The sequence below is a fragment of the Rhizopus microsporus genome (genome assembly GCF_002708625.1).
Source record: "Rhizopus microsporus ATCC 52813 unplaced genomic scaffold scaffold_13, whole genome shotgun sequence".
NCBI lineage: Eukaryota > Fungi > Mucoromycota > Mucoromycetes > Mucorales > Rhizopodaceae > Rhizopus > Rhizopus microsporus.
In genome coordinates, this window is record NW_019671928.1 from 223,906 (window position 1) to 239,976 (window position 16,071).

Below are 16,071 nucleotides of genomic sequence, written 5' to 3' on the forward strand. Positions count from 1 at the left end.
ACCAAGCGAAATAAAATAGGAGTTTCTCTCTAATTTAGAAATGTAAATAAAAAAAAGGAGTTCTAGTGTCAAATATATAAGAAAGAGAGAAAAGTAGATTGAAAATAATAAAAAGGGTCTGAATATTAAAAAAAGAGGACACATCTGATAAAAGTCCATTGCAGGAAACTAACCTTACAATCACATCTCCTTAAAAGGCGGTAAACAAAAGACATCTTTTTTTATATATAAAGCTAGTTCTTTTTATTCACAAAAAACTTTTTTTAAATTTAGAACTTGCTGAAAGCCTTGGAAGCACCCTTGGCCTTGGTGATCTTCAAAACGTTGAAACGAACAGTCTTGGAGAGAGGACGGCATTGACCAATGGTGACCATATCACCACTATATATATCAAAAAAAAAATTAGCGATCAAATTGGATATCAAAGGCTTGGGGAGCCGCTACCTCACCAACTACCTCATCCGTATGTACGAATCATTGCAAGTATATTATTGCTCATCAATAAAATAGGAAGGGGTAACATAGCGTGCAATAAAAAAAAACTTATACTTACACTTGGACAGCTTGGTTATCGAAAGCGGGAGAGATGTGAGCGGGAATGTTGGTGTGGCGCTTTTCGTAACGGTTGTACTTGGGAACGTAGTGAAGGTAATCACGACGAACAATGATAGTACGCTTCATCTTGGTGGAGGCGACAACACCGGTAAGGATACGACCTTGGATGTTGACTTCACCAACGAAGGGACACTTCTTATCAATGTAGGTACCATTCTTGGCTTCCTTGGGGGTCTTGAAACCGTTACCAACTTCCTTGAACCAGCGGCGGTTACGCTTCTTGAGGTCCTTGGAGTTTTGGAAGATACCGGGTTGCTTTTGGAAAGCCTTTTCAGTCTATTCGAATTGGGTTAAACATCTGTTCTCGTTTGGTATAAGGGATGTTGTCACTTACTTGGTGTTCCATGTTTAATATGAAGTAGAAGAGGAGGAAATAAAATAAAATCAAATTTTTTTTTTCACCTTTATCCTTTTCGCTGAGAAAGAAAAATTCAAAAATAAAAGCGTCACAATAAATTTCATTGGACGAAAATATAAGCCACACACAGAGCTTTGAAAGAAGCCCATGAAAAGAAAAGTAATAGGATCATCTCATAGACCTTTGACTCCATCTCTCTCTCTCTTTTTATAAAGTTAAAAAGTGAAAACATGAAATGTTTTGATATTTATACGTTATATGCCTGATTATAGTCTATCGTTATTTTATGTGGCGCACACTGTTTCAGATTCAGGCACATCCACACACACACAATGTTGTCAAGTTGAGAAACAATAAGCCAAGTGTAGTTGCTGATTGAAAAAAAAAAGTATATAAGAAGGTTTTAATTATTTCAAACCTTTCTTTTTATTTACACGTCTTTGTTTCCTTCTATAATGTCGTTTTTTACGTATATCTATTTTACAAAGCAAATGTTGCTGAAACCGAGGAGGTACAAGCTTTTCGCATCCTCTATGTAACTCTTTAACCATCTCTTCTGCTAAATCAAACGCTTTCACACGACATAAAGTAGAGACTGTTATTTCTATGATCGCATAATCTACAGGTATTGAATAAGCCGCCATGTCATCCAGGTACTTTATCATGGATCGTAGGTCTCTCCGCTTGGATGCATAATCCATTAATATGCCATAGGTCATCGCTGTCGGCGTGCTGTGCCTTTTTATTTGCCTATACAGCCTGTCTGCTTTGCGTACATCATTGTTATTTAGAAAGATCTTTAACAGTGTGTTGTACAGTGCTATATTTCCTCGTTTGACATGACACGACATGTCTTGACACAGTTGCTCTATTGTTTGCATACTCTTTGTTGTACGAGCAACCATGTTGATGAACATGACATAGATATAGGATAGTGATCGTCTTGATTTATTTGTCGGTTCGTGAACTTTGTAAAAATTCATGAGGGTATCATAAAAGGTACGCATACCAGCCAGGTTATTTGTGACATAGAGTGATCGCGCTAATTGATGAAGCGCTTCATTGCTTGGAAACACGCCTTGATCAACAAGTTTTAGATAAGCTGATAGTGCTTCATCAGATCGGCCTTGCTGTGATAATTTACAAATGGATATACTTGGTTCAATGGGTCGAAAGATCTTTTTCTTTGGTAAGCTTGGCTCTGTTGAATAAAGTCGATTTGTAATAAATGGAAATTGAATCCTTCTACATCCAAGACATGTGTACTGGCTTTTGTATTTTAGACTAAGTGAAGCTGAGCTGTAACTATGAAAGAAACTTGGTATAAATGAATGAAGCATGCGAACTGGCCGCATTAGCCAAGGAGATGAAGGGGGAGGATACAAAGCTTCCCTCACAGGGGACTGGTTTTTTTAATCACTTTACTGGGTTTTGAATAACCGTCTTTTTTTTTACTCTCTGGAAAATTTTTTTAGCGAGTGTGTGATGAAAATAGGTTGAGACAACAAAAGCAAAAAAAAAGGAAAGTTTTAAAATTGTTTATTTGATTGAATAAAATTATCATTTTAAATTAAAGAAAAAGGGGATGCCTTTGTATGTCTGATCTTTTTTTTATGGGTTGATCACTGTAAACCTTGGTCCACTGTGGTTACATGATGTGTAATAGGACATTAAATTTACCCCAGGTCAGATCAACAAAGAAAGGTGGTGTCTAAAAACCACTTGAGACACAAAAGATAACAGTGTTGAGACAGGCTGTGTGAGGTTCGCACCTGACGAGTGAATACTTTATTTAGGAGAAAGAAGAGAAAGAGAGAGAGAATCCGTTAGGGAATACGGCAGATTCAAGCGGTGGTGCATATGGAGACGTTGTTTGGAAGAGTGTCGTGGGGTGTTTTGAAGATAATGTAGATTTGTAAAAGTTGGCACGGAATCACTTACAAATAACAACGGTTTATAGGCAATGAATATTATAAACGTGCTGTTCAATTCCTATCCAAATTTCTGAGTAATTCTTTATTAACTCATAGTTTGTAAAAGCCGGAAGAAAGACGATGTTTATTGAAAATCAAGTAACTGTGTCACCTTTGGTGAGGAGACGTCAGCATCATTACAGATGGGTCTCCCAAACGTAAAACAATGGCATTAAGAAACAAAGAGTTGTGTGGAAAGAGCTGATGACCCTTAGTGGTACGAGGATAACCCTATCGTGTTGTGACAAATTATAATTTTAATAAAGTCCCTTCTTTTATACAAATCATAATAAATATCTTCTTAAACTATTATAAAGGCAACGTCAAAGACAATCAACTTCCTAAATTCACAAAAAGGTACCCCTTTTCTTTTGCGAGGGATTAAATCAACTCGCCTTTTAATTCAAAAGAGTTTATCATCTTTTGATCTCTTGTACGATAATAAACCATCCAGTTACCATTGGGAAGCTTCAGATAAAAATTGGAATAGCTTTGATCATCTATGGATTGACCTGTATTTATGTTATTGCTATTCATCGTGCTTGTGGTAGAGTAAGATACGAGCGATGTATTAGAAGGCAAATGGACCATACTCCTGAACTGTTTGCATCTTGTAAGCGAGTCCTCTGGTCTTTGTTTTCTTTTATTCAGAAATGAATGCTTGAGTTGTAATCCTTTCATATTATATAAATAAAGTGAAAAGGAAAGAAGACAGAACGCCTTTTATATATATGATTTAATCAATTATAAAGCGCAGCACATGCAGTTCAAGTTTTAATTAATCTAATGCTATGCATCAGATTACACTCATACATCTGGCAATTCTCAAGAGTTTATTCTTTTTTTAAAATTTTCTGTTCTGGAGCCATTCATTTGCATTGGAAAACATATTGAATGTATCCGCAGAGATCGTATTGGTCTTGAAAAGTACCACAACAGCTTCCAACAATCTCGTCCAAAATTGGAAACCTGTTTCGAGATCTTCTTTAACAGAGACACAGGTAGGGAATGCTTTTTCAGTGGAAGCTAAAGCTTCAATGGCTGATTGACCTTCGATAATGCGTTCCAAATAGTGCTTACAGACAAGGCCTAAAGCGACATTGACATCGGCCATATAAGGAAGGCTAAATAGGAGAGGTTTAATAAGTACCCTAAATACAGTGGTGGATCATTACCTGTCGTTAATTTCAAAGTAATCTTCTCTATCCTTGACGACGAGTCCATTCAAAAAGAAGGATAACGTGAGCATCTCGCATAAATTTCGATAACTTCTATTCAATGCTTTAACAAAGCTATTAAACACAAGTAGATCACGGTTCAAGGGCCCCAACCATTGCATATTCTATAAAAACAAAAGTATAAACAAATATGCACTAAAAGGGTCCCGTTTACCTTTAGTTTGATCGGCAGTAAAGATAATGCACGAGAAAGCAGAATGATGTTCTTTTGCTCAAGTTCTATCATGACATGCGTAAATAAATGCGTACATTTATTGTCTTCTTCTTACCGTTTCCAAGAGGTCGAGTATATGTTTTACTGAATGTTTTGTTGGTCAATACTTCAAATCGAATCAATTCGAGTGCTGTCAATAAAGCCTCTTGCATTGGTCTGGACACATCATCTCCTTTGAGTGATACATGCAATGCCTTTCCCCATGGAGTATGCACATGCTTTGAAGAGGTAACAAAGCTATTTCCAATCAACCGAGGTTAGACCATGTTACGAAATAATAACACACTTACTCTCTTATTTCTAATGTCTTCCATAACACATTTGCAACAATTTCATTTTTATCTTCAAGTGGCTAAACTAAAGGATTATTACTTGTTTTCTTTATGAATTTTAAGATTTCACCTGATCAGGGTGTGGTTTGGTAATCGTCTTGGTAGCAACAGATGCATTTTCAAGTGCACTGATACAAAACTTGAGGGTCACAGTATTTACCTAAAGGATGATAAGAAACAAAGGCTATATCGTCTGAAATATACACACATACTTTCTGTGATCTGAATTCTGCATCAATAAAATCCCTTGTCACATTCCATGAATTCGTTTTCTCATATACTGTATTGAGTGGCGTGGCATCAACATGTGCTGATCCATGACTATCGTTAGGTTGATGATGCATGATTTGTTCAACCGTAGGCTCAAACCAAAAATGAGTGGCTACCTTTCGTGTCTTGTAAAATTGATGAAGGGGTTGAGTAAGTAAGCTGAGTGTTTGTGTGCGAATATTAAGAAGTTGATGAAGGAAGTTGTGGTATTCTGTTGATTCACCATTGTCCAAAGGCGCATTTTCAATCAATACACCAGACACTAGGCTGTTAACAGACTAAACAGACATAAGTTCCTATCCCTCTTGACCTTGATCTCCTTTTCTTACCTGTGGTCCAATAAGACCACGCATTAAGTAGTAGTAAAGCTCATCTGGTAAACGATACCCAATGAATTCGTGTATATCGTTAGGTGCATGTTCGACGTTTAGTGGTTTAATCTCGCCTTCGTCCGTTATGATGAGATGGTATTTAACTGCACAACGTGTACGGCAGAAGATATCAACATAGTGTGTTTTGGCAATAATAGGATTATCAGAATAAGCTTGAACTGCATTGAATCCAGTTTTATGCTGCTTAATCAAGTCATGTACGCCTAGACAAATACACGGTTAAACCTCGTTTTGAACACTTGAATCATACCTTTGAATGTAAAACTGACTACAGATGTATTGAGTGGTGGAAAGCTAGGACAGTACTCGAAGCCTGCTAATATACAAATATCGAGAAACTGTTCGTCTGATACGTGCAGGTCTTGAAGTACTGTCTTTTTATTAATCCAATGATAATTTCCTTTCTACACTTTGATTAACTTTTTTCTGTTGGCTTTAATTTCCATCTTTTACCTCAAAATCAATGCTTGTAATCATTTTATCAATATCCCACATCAGAAGCTCAGAGCCTCCATAGACAGCGTTAACAAGCTGCTTAGGGTGTGTATACATGTAGGCAAGCTAATCAATAAAATGAGTAAAACAAATCAAAAAAGACATATACTATCAGTGAGCACAAACCTGAGCCCATGCTGAGTAAGGAGCGCGAACGAATTCAACATCATTTTCGTGCAAGATGTGAAATACACAATTCAACAGGTCAGCAGGATGAATGCCTCCACTACTTGCCCAGTTGCTCATGGCTAAATCTGTTTTTCCTTTTTCATAAAATTCCCAGCCTGCTGCTCGATGACTTGGACGTGTATCTTCTTTAGAGAATGGTTTATCTTTGCGAAGAATAGATAGACCAGGAAATACGAATATAGGAGTGATGCCATGAGACCTATTGAAAAAAAGAAACGCGTAATTAAAATTATAAAGAATAAGCTAAAGAGCATCATTTACTTGAATTGTTTTAATTCTTTCTCTATTGATTCTCTTAGTCGAAGAGGTAAACCACCCATGGCAGTTACAGTTGGCTCTTTGGGAACAATCTTTCTAAGCCAATCATTGCCTTCAATGCCTATTCTTGTGTCTTTTAACTGTGATACTGCAGATGTTTGTATCAGTCGTCTCTCAGCCGTGAAAACTAAAGAAAAAAAGGCCAAATATCAGTATTTCAATAGAGGGAAAACCAGTTTATTCTCATTGTTACTATCAAAATGTCGAATTGGCATAACGATGAACCTATTTTTATTTTTCAAGAAAGAAAGGGAAAGTTTATCTTTTTTTTTTGGTCCAGACACTTTGTGACTTTCTCAGCAAAGAAATCAACCAAAAGGGAGCACTGATGTACCATTGTTTCTCTTTGGAGGTTCTAAACCTTTTTTTTTTATGCGAACCTAGTATGGAAACAAGTGAGCCTAGAATGAATTCCCCTTTTGTATATGCACGCAAGATAAAGATATTAAGATATCGTTTATTAAAGCTGATTTTACAGTTTAGTAAATATTAAAAATAGCACACAATGTTTTTTTCTTCATCGGGTAAGGTAAGTTCAAGCCTGCGTATATATTGACAGCGAATGAACAGAGTCGCGACATAGGGATGATAGTTTGCATACAATTCCTGGACGACAAAGTTTGGTACCTGCATAGTCCCACTGTCTTGACAGAGATAATAGTTTGATCTCTTATTACCGATAGACAAGCGCAATAGAACCTTTTCAAAATCCACATTGGTCAAATCGATATGCAAATGATGATTGAAGCGTGTATGAGGCATGTCCATCACGAGAGTAAACGGAAATGTGCATTCTCTAAAAAACGTACAGTCCTCCAGGACGAGTGTCTCCAAATTAGGTACTAAGGTCGACAGTGCCGAAAAGACAGCGTCATTGTTAATGGCTGAATCAATGAGCTTGATATGCTTCAGTTCCCTGTGTTCCTCGAGGACATCCAGCGCAAACTGTTCGATTTCAACATAGGATACTTTCAGAGTCTGTAGACGAGGGCATAGATCTCCATAAATACCTAGATTGAGCCCCTGCCATATTCGAAAAGGATGCTCTATTGTAAGATGGTGAATACGAAAGCCTATGGTTTGTAAAATATCGATAGAAACAGAAGATAAGAAATCATCCTCGAGTTCTCCTATGATACTACAATTCACTTCATTCTTGGACATCTTCAGACGTACCACCATCTGACGAAGGTAGTGAAATTCGGGCGCATACTCAAGCTCAAGCACTTTTTGATACTCGAGCCCGACAAGGGCGCTTAAGACTTGCAAGAGAATTGTGGCATAGCGGACCTTGATCACCACATGGGGGATACGCGATATGTACTGAGTAAAGATATTGTCAAACATATTGGCGCTATGGATCGTGAGTTGAGCAATCTTGAGTCTAGGAAACTTTTGAAAAAAGTAGCAAAGTTGCGGCATGTAAACTGAATCAAAAGAGAAACAGCCAGTGACCCTCAGACACTCCATGGAGGGATAAATATCGATCCTTGGCATCTGTCGAGCTTGTGTTGCTTCCAACCACTCAAGCTCAGCCTGAGAGAGTCCAAAGTCGTGCCAGTCAACAGTGAGCTGGCGTAGATGCTGTGTATACTTTAATAGCAGTTCAAAGTCTCGTGCGGTAGCAAATCCTATTCGTGGATACACCTCTAATGAATTCAGACAGGGGAAGCCATCAAGCCAGCACACATCTGTATCCCGCACAGGCCCGAATCGAGGACCGAGCAACTGTATGGTTTGCAAGCTCTGCCGCAGATGGCGAGAGCACTGGTAGTACAAGTCCATATTGTCGCTCTCGCGTATCGTTTCTGGTATCTTCTGTATCTTCCGCCACACGTGTCCATCCTGTAGAACCTTCAAAAAGCTATTCCACCACAAGAACGTCAAGATTTCGTCCGAAGTGAAAACTTCAACATTTGGACAATAATTTATCAATATCCGCAGTTGGTCATATGTTTCTTCTAGACTCATGCCGTCATAGTTCAACATAATCTTCTTTACATGTCGACCTGGCGCACGAGGCGAGTTACACAGTACCACGGCAAGATCGTCAGGATCTTCAATCATAATGGACTGGTAGAGGTAGGGTGCACAGATGGAGTACCATGCCTTACTGACTAGGCAATAATTGGCTAGGTCGTCTGTGTTCATGTAACTCATAATGTGATCCCAGATTTCCAGTGGCAGGTTACACCAAACAGTGCCTTGGGCTTCCATCAAGCTAATTTATAGAGAAATTGAGGAAAGAGACAGAAAAGTGAGAATAGAAAAAAAAAAAAGAAGCAGAAAAGGATGATATCAAAGAAGGGTAAATCTCGAAAGAAAGAATAATTAATCATTCGAACATTGGCCCGCAGTTCAGTAATATGATTTTCCCTTGATTGATAAGCGGGATCAATTCACATACACAAGAAGGGTACTACAAAATATATATTCTTGGCAGAACAAGTTTAAAGATGAAGAGAAGGATATGATCATAGATTTATTTACAAGGAAAAAAAAAAATACAATAATATTATATACATATTTTTAGATACTAAGGAATAAGTTAATGGTATTGGTGGCGCCTCTATTTTCAAAAGCCATTTGAACATCTTCATCTGAGTTGATGGTTATAAAATCACCATCCTCATCTTGATACTTAAGCCTTAATACATCTGCAGGCTGTAAATTAGCGATCAGACGTATCTTTCTATCCACTTTGTCCACTAATTCTGAATAAGAGATATCCAGACCAGTCATGATAACATAGATGCCATCGTTAAAATTCAATTTCAATTTGAGTGATTGATCTAAGGGCGAAGGAGGGGTCATGTTATAGAGTGTTTTGGAGTTTATAAACTGCGGCGTAGGTGGTGTAGGCTCATCCCAATGTTGTTGTTGTTGTTGTTGTCTTTGTTTAATGTTTGGACTACTCTGAGATCGAACCCGACTGGTGTAAAGGAGTGGCTGTCCAGGTACGACAGATTGGGATTGGCTACGATTCATAAGATAAGGTGGATACTCGTCCATAGCACGTGGCGAAGAAGGATGGGAAGGTGGAGGCGATACGGGGTAATCATGAAGATGCTGCATGTGGTGATGTGAACTCGTTCGAGGTGGCTGGTCAGTAATATGACGAGATATGCTGTATTTTTTCTGTGACCTGGGCATAGTTGGTGAATCACATTCTTGATCACTGTAATCTGTACTGCTGTCATCATCTGTACGAAGGAAAGGAGGTACTTCTGTCAGATTAGTTCCTTTCATGGACATGAGTTGTGTGTTGGATACATTTGATTTCATAGGCGTGATATGTCGCTGAAGAGACGACTCCCAGAGCTTCATTTGTTCTTCGTTTCTGAATCGGAAGAGGACATGATCCACTTCACGGTCCTTAAAGTCGATGGTCAAGCACCAACTACCACTTGATGAGTGGTTACGCACCTTGACGATACGGCTTGTCATGATCATACCCTTGAGTTGAAGGCTGCCTCTTCTTTTCTTTTTGATGGAAATCGTATTGGATTTGACAGGCTTATTCTTGGTCGAGTCTTTGCTCTCCTTGCAGATAAGGATTGTCTTTTCGAAAAAGTAGACCAGCAATTCTTTTTCGGGAGCATCCGACTGCGACATGAAGAGCTTATCATGGAGCAATAAGGCACCATAGGTACCGATTTCGCCTCGTCGGAGTTCATCCACTCTATTTTTAATTTCGTCCACGATCTGGATGTTTTCAAGCTTTCGTTGGGTCTCATTCACTTTTTCGGTCACTCGCTTGATGCTGATCAGTCCTTGTTCCATACGAAAGACATGTGGCCAGCTTGGGTTGGTAGCCTTGATGAGCTGATGCATAAGTAAAGGGTATTTACAAATTCTCTGCACGGGTTTAATCAGCATCGAAGGTAATTCATAAATTGGATTCAGTATGTCGGCCAATTTTTGTAATTTAGGCGCTTCCTGTACGACCAAGTCCTGAGCCGAAAAAAAATTGGAACAATAAGGCTCATAGACAGTAAAAGAATCTTCGTTTTGTATAAACAATGAACCAAAGTCTTGATCCTCTGGCGATTTTTCGGCCATTTCTTCTAGTTGAATGAGGAATCTTCTTTGAAAGTCTACGAGAGTATTGAGATTGCCAAAGAGATAATGAATTGTATCTGGGTTTAATATTTCTTGTAGCTGTAATTCACGTTTATAATTCTGTAAATAAAGTAAGTTACTCGTCGCTTTTCTTAGCATCATCCGCACTTGCCTGTAATATCTCCAAGTCTTGAACATATTTTCTTTCAGTTTCTAATAATTCAAGTACGACTTTATCTCTTGCATCTTTTGGTTCATTGAACGAGTTTCTATTGTGATTGATGGATGTGATGACGCCTCGTTCTTCTAGCATTTGTAAGATGATATCAATGGTGTTCACAACCTATAATAAAAAGGGATAAATATGATATTATAGTATGGTCTTTTCCTTATTACTTTAACGAATCCATTGGTATTATCCTTGTATAAGTCAGATAAAGTGAATAAATCATCTTCATGAATACCCAATTGATTTCTGCAGGCAACAATAAAATGGTAGATGCTCTTTTTACATTCATTAATTTGAGTACAAGATGGATCGACTGATAAGGGCTCTTGAGGATCTAATGCATTAAATAAGGCAGCCAAAGGAAAGCCTCTTCTACAGATAGCCCATAACTTATTTAAAGGTGTTGTATCGTCATCTGTTGTGTAATCAATATAGTATTCCATATTTGGTACAAGAGATAGCTTCTCTAGTACAGAGCGACATGTATGGTAAAGTGATGTTCCATTCGATGGCTTGTTGGTGATTGAGAGTGCTGGTAAAGGTGAATTAGACAGGAAGGTATTTGTTGTCGACGTTGTGTTCAATGAAGGTGATCGACTATTACTGCTATGACTGCTGCTACTGCTGCTACTTTTGAGTGAAGTCATTAAAGAAAAGAAGAAAAAAAAAAAAAAGATCAGCTGAAAAAGCTTTTATTCTTTTTAAATCTCAAAACAACTGATCTTTTTTTTTTTTTATAACGTGACTCGGGGTACCTGAGTATCAACTTTATTAAGTTTTTCTATGCGTGTGAAATGCATTCTATTTCAATGGGAAAACGACAGCTTAAAAGAAAAAATAGAATATACTGTATACATAGGCGTACGTCACTTGTATATCCATAGCTACTTTAGATTTTGATATCAAAAAGTGAGACAGAGAAGGGGAGGGAACAAAAATATTATTTTATTGCTATCCCTTTTTAAATGAAAAATGCCTTGTGATACGTCTTGTTTCGGCTACAATTTATTGTGTACCTGGACCGAGTAAGGAAAAAGTGGAAAAATAAAGTGATAATAAACTCCAGTCAAATTACTTGTTTTGTTTGCTTGTCCAATCTTGAAGTAAATGGAAAATCAAATGCTTGTATTCTCAAAAGAAGAAAGGTGGTATTGATGAGAATGATAGGCTGAGTCACGTATATTTCGTCATTACCTTTGAATTAATACATATAATGAAAATCTAATTTACGTACATTGATGAAAGATGAGGACGTCTCTAGTAAAATGGATTTTTTTTAAAAAAAAAGAGAGATTGAAATAGTGCCTTTTATTATAAAGATGAATTAAAAACAGATGAAAAGATTATGAAGATGCTTTTTCATATAATGTAAGCACAGTTTGCGATGATTGATGATCAATGCAAGAAAGTTTATAAATTGCCTTATTTATACTACCAACTTCTAGTTCCTGTTATGGTTATTTTAAACTATTCTTATCTGTACTACTTTACAATTTTTGAATAGCTGAGCTGGCTTTTAGGCTGCTGTTCAATATTAGTAGAGTCAATAATTGTATTTTCAGTAAACTATGCAACATTTGAATGAAAGGAAACACTACAGAGGTGAAAAATATTAACTTAATACAACTTCACTTTCTCGTGTGCTATATACAATATATTATGCATTCATATTTTGCTAGTAGAAAGCTACAGAGCCAGCTGATTATTTTGATGTAAAGGATGACCCTAGTAGGTATATACCCACTTTGTTATTTTTTTCTGTTAGTTTCAAGATACTTGGATTTACAACCATCTCCAGGAAGGGAGTACAGAATAGATATCCTACAGACTTCTTGTTCTTGAAGCGTTTTAATATTATTAGTAACTTTGCATATTCGGTAAAAGCATATTTTTGTGCCTGAAGCATGAGTGAAGAAGATTTTCACTTTACTAAAGCTCTTGAATACAGTCTTTCAGAATGTAAAATCTTTAAGCCAGCGCCCCACCGGAGTGAAACGAGGCAGCCACATTGGAGGTGGTGAATTGTCTTTTGAAGACATTGGGTCGATCTTGACCATTCCAAACACAATGTGCAATGAGAAGCATGTTTTTGGCGGCCATTACATCACAGTTCCAAAAAATATTACAAGTGTTGCACTTTAATACTTGATGGATTTTTTTGACATTATCACCTTCTCCACATTTTAGATTCTGAAGCTCTTGGCTTAAGCAAGAGTTGCAGGTCTATAAGGATATTGTTTAGAATGTATGATCTATGATCATTGTTATACTAACCTTGGAGGTCTTGAATTTGTTGATATCGAGAAGTAACAACTCTCCAAGGCCCTCTCTGTGCTTCAATTGCCTGTAGATTCTGTTCGAGACACCATGCCTAAGACCTTTAAACCTAACATGGTCCTTATTCTTTAGACCGTCACCAAAGATGACCAAAGGCATTTTTTTTACAGTCGCCTTCTTCAAAACGGTTTTTATTCTTCCTGCTGTAAGATACGAATAATGCTTAGATTATACTAAAACGAAAAAGGAAAAAAATTATATACCTTTCAGATCGTGGTATAGGAAGTGGGTGTTCCTCGTTGGCAACCGCAGACCTTCGTGCTTTCTTCCTTTTTTTTTCTGTTCCTTTTAGTGTTTTTTCTTCTTGATCTGTTGTACTTTTTACCACCATTCAATAGTATATTTACACTTTCTTGAATGACCTTTTGAGACCCAACATAGTTTAGCCATTTTAGTTTTGCGGTCTCAAAATTGTAAAAGTTCAGCAAGATGTCCACGTGTCGCAGTATATAATTTAGATATGTCATGTGTCGTTGAATAGATGCAGTTTTCGATGCTGGCATATTTGTTTCAATGCTTTCAATGCCTAAGCTTTTTTTTGCGTTCTTGCTGTACTTTCTGTCGTTTTATAGCTCCACCCATACCGTAGTACTCAGCAGAGGACAAGCGGCGTACATCGGTACCTCCGTGATAAGAGACAAAGGCATCCTTTCTTCCTGGGCCCACAGTACATGGACGAAAGTATTCTTCTATTTCGTCAGTCGTAAAATCATTTAATTCTAGAGAAACGTCATCTGCTGCCGACGCCGGAAGCACCTTCCTACAGAACAGCAATCTACACGTGTAGCCGTCGGTATACATTCCATTAAGGAGCATTCTTCCTCTTTGCTCGGGTATATTCTTGAGCTCTTCCCAACTACATGATTATTATTAATAACTTGAATATAAAAATATCAAACAGTAGTACCTTCGAAATCCCAGCTTTTTAAAGTCAAACATATGGAAGAATTGCCTTTGGTTATGATCAAATGGGGACTCGTTGATTTGCTTTTCATGTTTTGCCTCGGGGAAAATGCCTGTGAGGTTCTGAGCATCGACCTTTATAAATCGCCAGCCCAATCCAGGATTCGGAAATAAACTAAAAAGTCTGGGAGGTACGGGCTTGCTGGCACTGTCTTTGTCAATTTGAGAAGGTTGAGCCATATGCAAGTTTTCATACTTTTCTAGGATATGCCTTAACAAAAAAAAAATACACGAATCAATCTAACATGCTTATTCTCGTCTTCTCTTTCCTCCAGCAATGAATGTACTGCTGAGATACAAACTAAAGAAGCGCCATTCAAACAGAAAGGGCCTAAAGCAAAAATTACATTACCTGCTTGCTTTTCTACTCGATTCAGATCACTTGTTTATCACAAGAGCATACCAATTTATTTATTAAAAAGTATTTTACGATAATCTCAGTAAATAATCTTCAAAAGTACTTACTATGAGCCATGAAGGAATGATAGAGAAATCATCCCGTTATCATATTCTTTGACGTATGAAAAAAGCCCATTGTTTGTCATTTCACACTTTTTATGATAAACAAACACTGACAAACAGAGTATGTTAAAATAGATCTGCTCTTAAATTTCTTTTATGATAGATGGATCTGTTTTATGATGCATACATCTCCCCGCGCAGTACAGTATTCGCACTTTAAATTCAGACAATGTTAGTTTTTTTTTGGACGAATCAAAATTAATTTTTAAACATTTGCTTGCCTTTTTTTAGGCAAGATAAAAAAGGAAATTCAGATACAAAAGAACATTAATTTTCAGACAATTTTAAATATACAGACCTGCATCATCTCTATACAGGCTCTCAGAATCTAATTGGTTTGACATTGATATCAATGATGTTTCACCAGCCATGGATTCAGTTCTGCTTTTTTTCTCGGCTTTAACTTAAGGATTCGCTACAATTTTTAAACATAAGCATATATATATTAATATGCGTACGATATCTTTACTTTTTAAATGAAGTATATTGAGTCACTTCTACTGAAAATTTGGAGTTTATGATCCAGTCAAGGTCATTTCTGTAGTCCATTATAATATGAATGAATTTTTTGACCTTGTTTAAATCTTCATATGAATGTAATAGTTAAAGGAATCCCAGTCCTGTTCACTTTTTTTTTATGAAAGAACTCTCTATCAGTTGTCTACATTTACTTTTAAATCGAAAAAAGAACGGGTACGGCGCAAATAAGGAGTAACTACACATATCTGATGTCGTCTATTAGCTGAGAATGAATAAATAGACAACGCCAACATTCATTAAAATTCTGTTGTTTCAACAATTAATTGCTGATCACGGTTAAAAAGCTATTATTCCGTCCAAGATTAAAGGTGGTATTAAAAGAGAAGGTCTAACTGAAAAAGGGTAGTTAGTCGAGTTGTTGAATCAGCAAGATATGCAGACTGCTAAAGTGTGTGAAAATTGGATTCATCACTCATATTCGCATTTCGATTGGTGCTTGGCTCTTGAGTCAGTGCCTTGAATACTCAACAAATAATCATCACAGTATGCTTATCTTCTATTGTCACAGCTTGACTTTTATCGTTGCACTACATTGGGCTTTCTTTTTATCTAGTCATGCACTGGACAAGACTCAACCAGTCAGCTCTGCTTTTTATTTGCCCAAAAAAGAATAAATCTCCTTTAAAACTTATGTAGACGATCCAAGAATAGCAATTGCTTGCTTTTTAACATTAGACCAATGTTAAATAAAGATGATCCAAGTTACACTATGTTTTTTTAGCTTTTGCTCACAAAATCAAAGAAGAACTCTCGGTAGTTTAACATTTGGACTTTTTGTATAGTAAAAATCACTGTACTATAGAATTAGCAGTAATCTTTACCCAAAGGCTCGATACACAAATATTGCAGAAACCAAAAGAACAAGTCGATATGTAAATCAGAAATAGCCTTCTTCAATGGTAATTATACAGTAGCTGAAGGTACTATTCTCTTTATAGTCTGTTACTTGAGCAAAAGAGTCAGGAATGATTAGGTAAACTAGCAAGAAAAAAAAAAGCTAGCCGTTACTTTAGAAATAGACTAA

The 16,071-nt window shown here is 37.0% G+C and overlaps 9 protein-coding genes across 9 annotated transcripts; all 9 read right to left on the bottom strand.

The window, feature by feature from the left end:
- Positions 1-67: 67 nt before the first annotated feature.
- Positions 68-1,015, bottom strand: RHIMIDRAFT_259226 (uncharacterized protein). Its single transcript, XM_023611389.1, has 3 exons — positions 950-1,015; positions 554-891; positions 68-381 (listed from the first exon to the last, which is right to left on the bottom strand). The coding sequence occupies exons 1-3, from the start codon at positions 959-961 to the stop codon at positions 270-272; spliced, it is 462 nt and encodes a 153-aa protein (XP_023464282.1). The 5' UTR covers positions 962-1,015; the 3' UTR covers positions 68-269.
- Positions 1,016-1,065: 50 nt separating this feature from the next.
- Positions 1,066-2,354, bottom strand: RHIMIDRAFT_259227 (uncharacterized protein). The gene is made up of 2 exons (XM_023611390.1): positions 1,408-2,354; positions 1,066-1,344 (listed from the first exon to the last, which is right to left on the bottom strand). Exons 1-2 carry the CDS (start codon positions 1,876-1,878, stop codon positions 1,312-1,314), a joined length of 504 nt encoding a protein of 167 aa, XP_023464283.1. The 5' UTR covers positions 1,879-2,354; the 3' UTR covers positions 1,066-1,311.
- An 857-nt stretch (positions 2,355-3,211) lies between these two features.
- RHIMIDRAFT_31729 (uncharacterized protein) lies at positions 3,212-3,625 on the bottom strand. The gene has a single exon (XM_023615088.1). The coding sequence runs from the start codon at positions 3,535-3,537 to the stop codon at positions 3,328-3,330; it is 210 nt and encodes a 69-aa protein (XP_023464284.1). The 5' UTR covers positions 3,538-3,625; the 3' UTR covers positions 3,212-3,327.
- A 73-nt stretch (positions 3,626-3,698) lies between these two features.
- RHIMIDRAFT_31748 (uncharacterized protein) lies at positions 3,699-5,804 on the bottom strand. The gene is made up of 9 exons (XM_023615089.1): positions 5,643-5,804; positions 5,330-5,595; positions 4,943-5,278; positions 4,801-4,890; positions 4,689-4,750; positions 4,454-4,635; positions 4,339-4,403; positions 4,122-4,288; positions 3,699-4,070 (listed from the first exon to the last, which is right to left on the bottom strand). Exons 2-9 carry the CDS (start codon positions 5,351-5,353, stop codon positions 3,791-3,793), a joined length of 1,206 nt encoding a protein of 401 aa, XP_023464285.1. The 5' UTR covers positions 5,354-5,595; positions 5,643-5,804; the 3' UTR covers positions 3,699-3,790.
- A 1,050-nt stretch (positions 5,805-6,854) lies between these two features.
- Positions 6,855-8,468, bottom strand: RHIMIDRAFT_259231 (uncharacterized protein). The gene has a single exon (XM_023611391.1). The coding sequence runs from the start codon at positions 8,459-8,461 to the stop codon at positions 6,884-6,886; it is 1,578 nt and encodes a 525-aa protein (XP_023464286.1). The 5' UTR covers positions 8,462-8,468; the 3' UTR covers positions 6,855-6,883.
- Positions 8,469-9,270: 802 nt separating this feature from the next.
- RHIMIDRAFT_228617 (Dbl homology domain-containing protein) lies at positions 9,271-11,128 on the bottom strand (the record flags this gene model as incomplete). Its single annotated transcript, XM_023607622.1, has 3 exons — positions 9,271-10,602; positions 10,625-10,799; positions 10,853-11,128. Coding segments are annotated over 3 exons (1,782 nt in total), but the record flags the coding sequence as incomplete, so codon positions are not given.
- A 1,525-nt stretch (positions 11,129-12,653) lies between these two features.
- On the bottom strand, positions 12,654-13,137 carry RHIMIDRAFT_298638 (uncharacterized protein; the record flags this gene model as incomplete). Its single annotated transcript, XM_023614305.1, has 2 exons — positions 12,960-13,137; positions 12,654-12,908 (listed from the first exon to the last, which is right to left on the bottom strand). The coding sequence occupies exons 1-2, from the start codon at positions 13,119-13,121 to the stop codon at positions 12,654-12,656; spliced, it is 417 nt and encodes a 138-aa protein (XP_023464288.1). The 5' UTR covers positions 13,122-13,137.
- Positions 13,132-13,671, bottom strand: RHIMIDRAFT_259232 (uncharacterized protein). The gene is made up of 2 exons (XM_023611392.1): positions 13,270-13,671; positions 13,132-13,158 (listed from the first exon to the last, which is right to left on the bottom strand). Exons 1-2 carry the CDS (start codon positions 13,523-13,525, stop codon positions 13,154-13,156), a joined length of 261 nt encoding a protein of 86 aa, XP_023464289.1. The 5' UTR covers positions 13,526-13,671; the 3' UTR covers positions 13,132-13,153.
- RHIMIDRAFT_298642 (uncharacterized protein) lies at positions 13,443-14,324 on the bottom strand. The gene is made up of 2 exons (XM_023614306.1): positions 13,930-14,324; positions 13,443-13,878 (listed from the first exon to the last, which is right to left on the bottom strand). Exons 1-2 carry the CDS (start codon positions 14,163-14,165, stop codon positions 13,542-13,544), a joined length of 573 nt encoding a protein of 190 aa, XP_023464290.1. The 5' UTR covers positions 14,166-14,324; the 3' UTR covers positions 13,443-13,541.
- Positions 14,325-16,071: the final 1,747 nt, after the last annotated feature.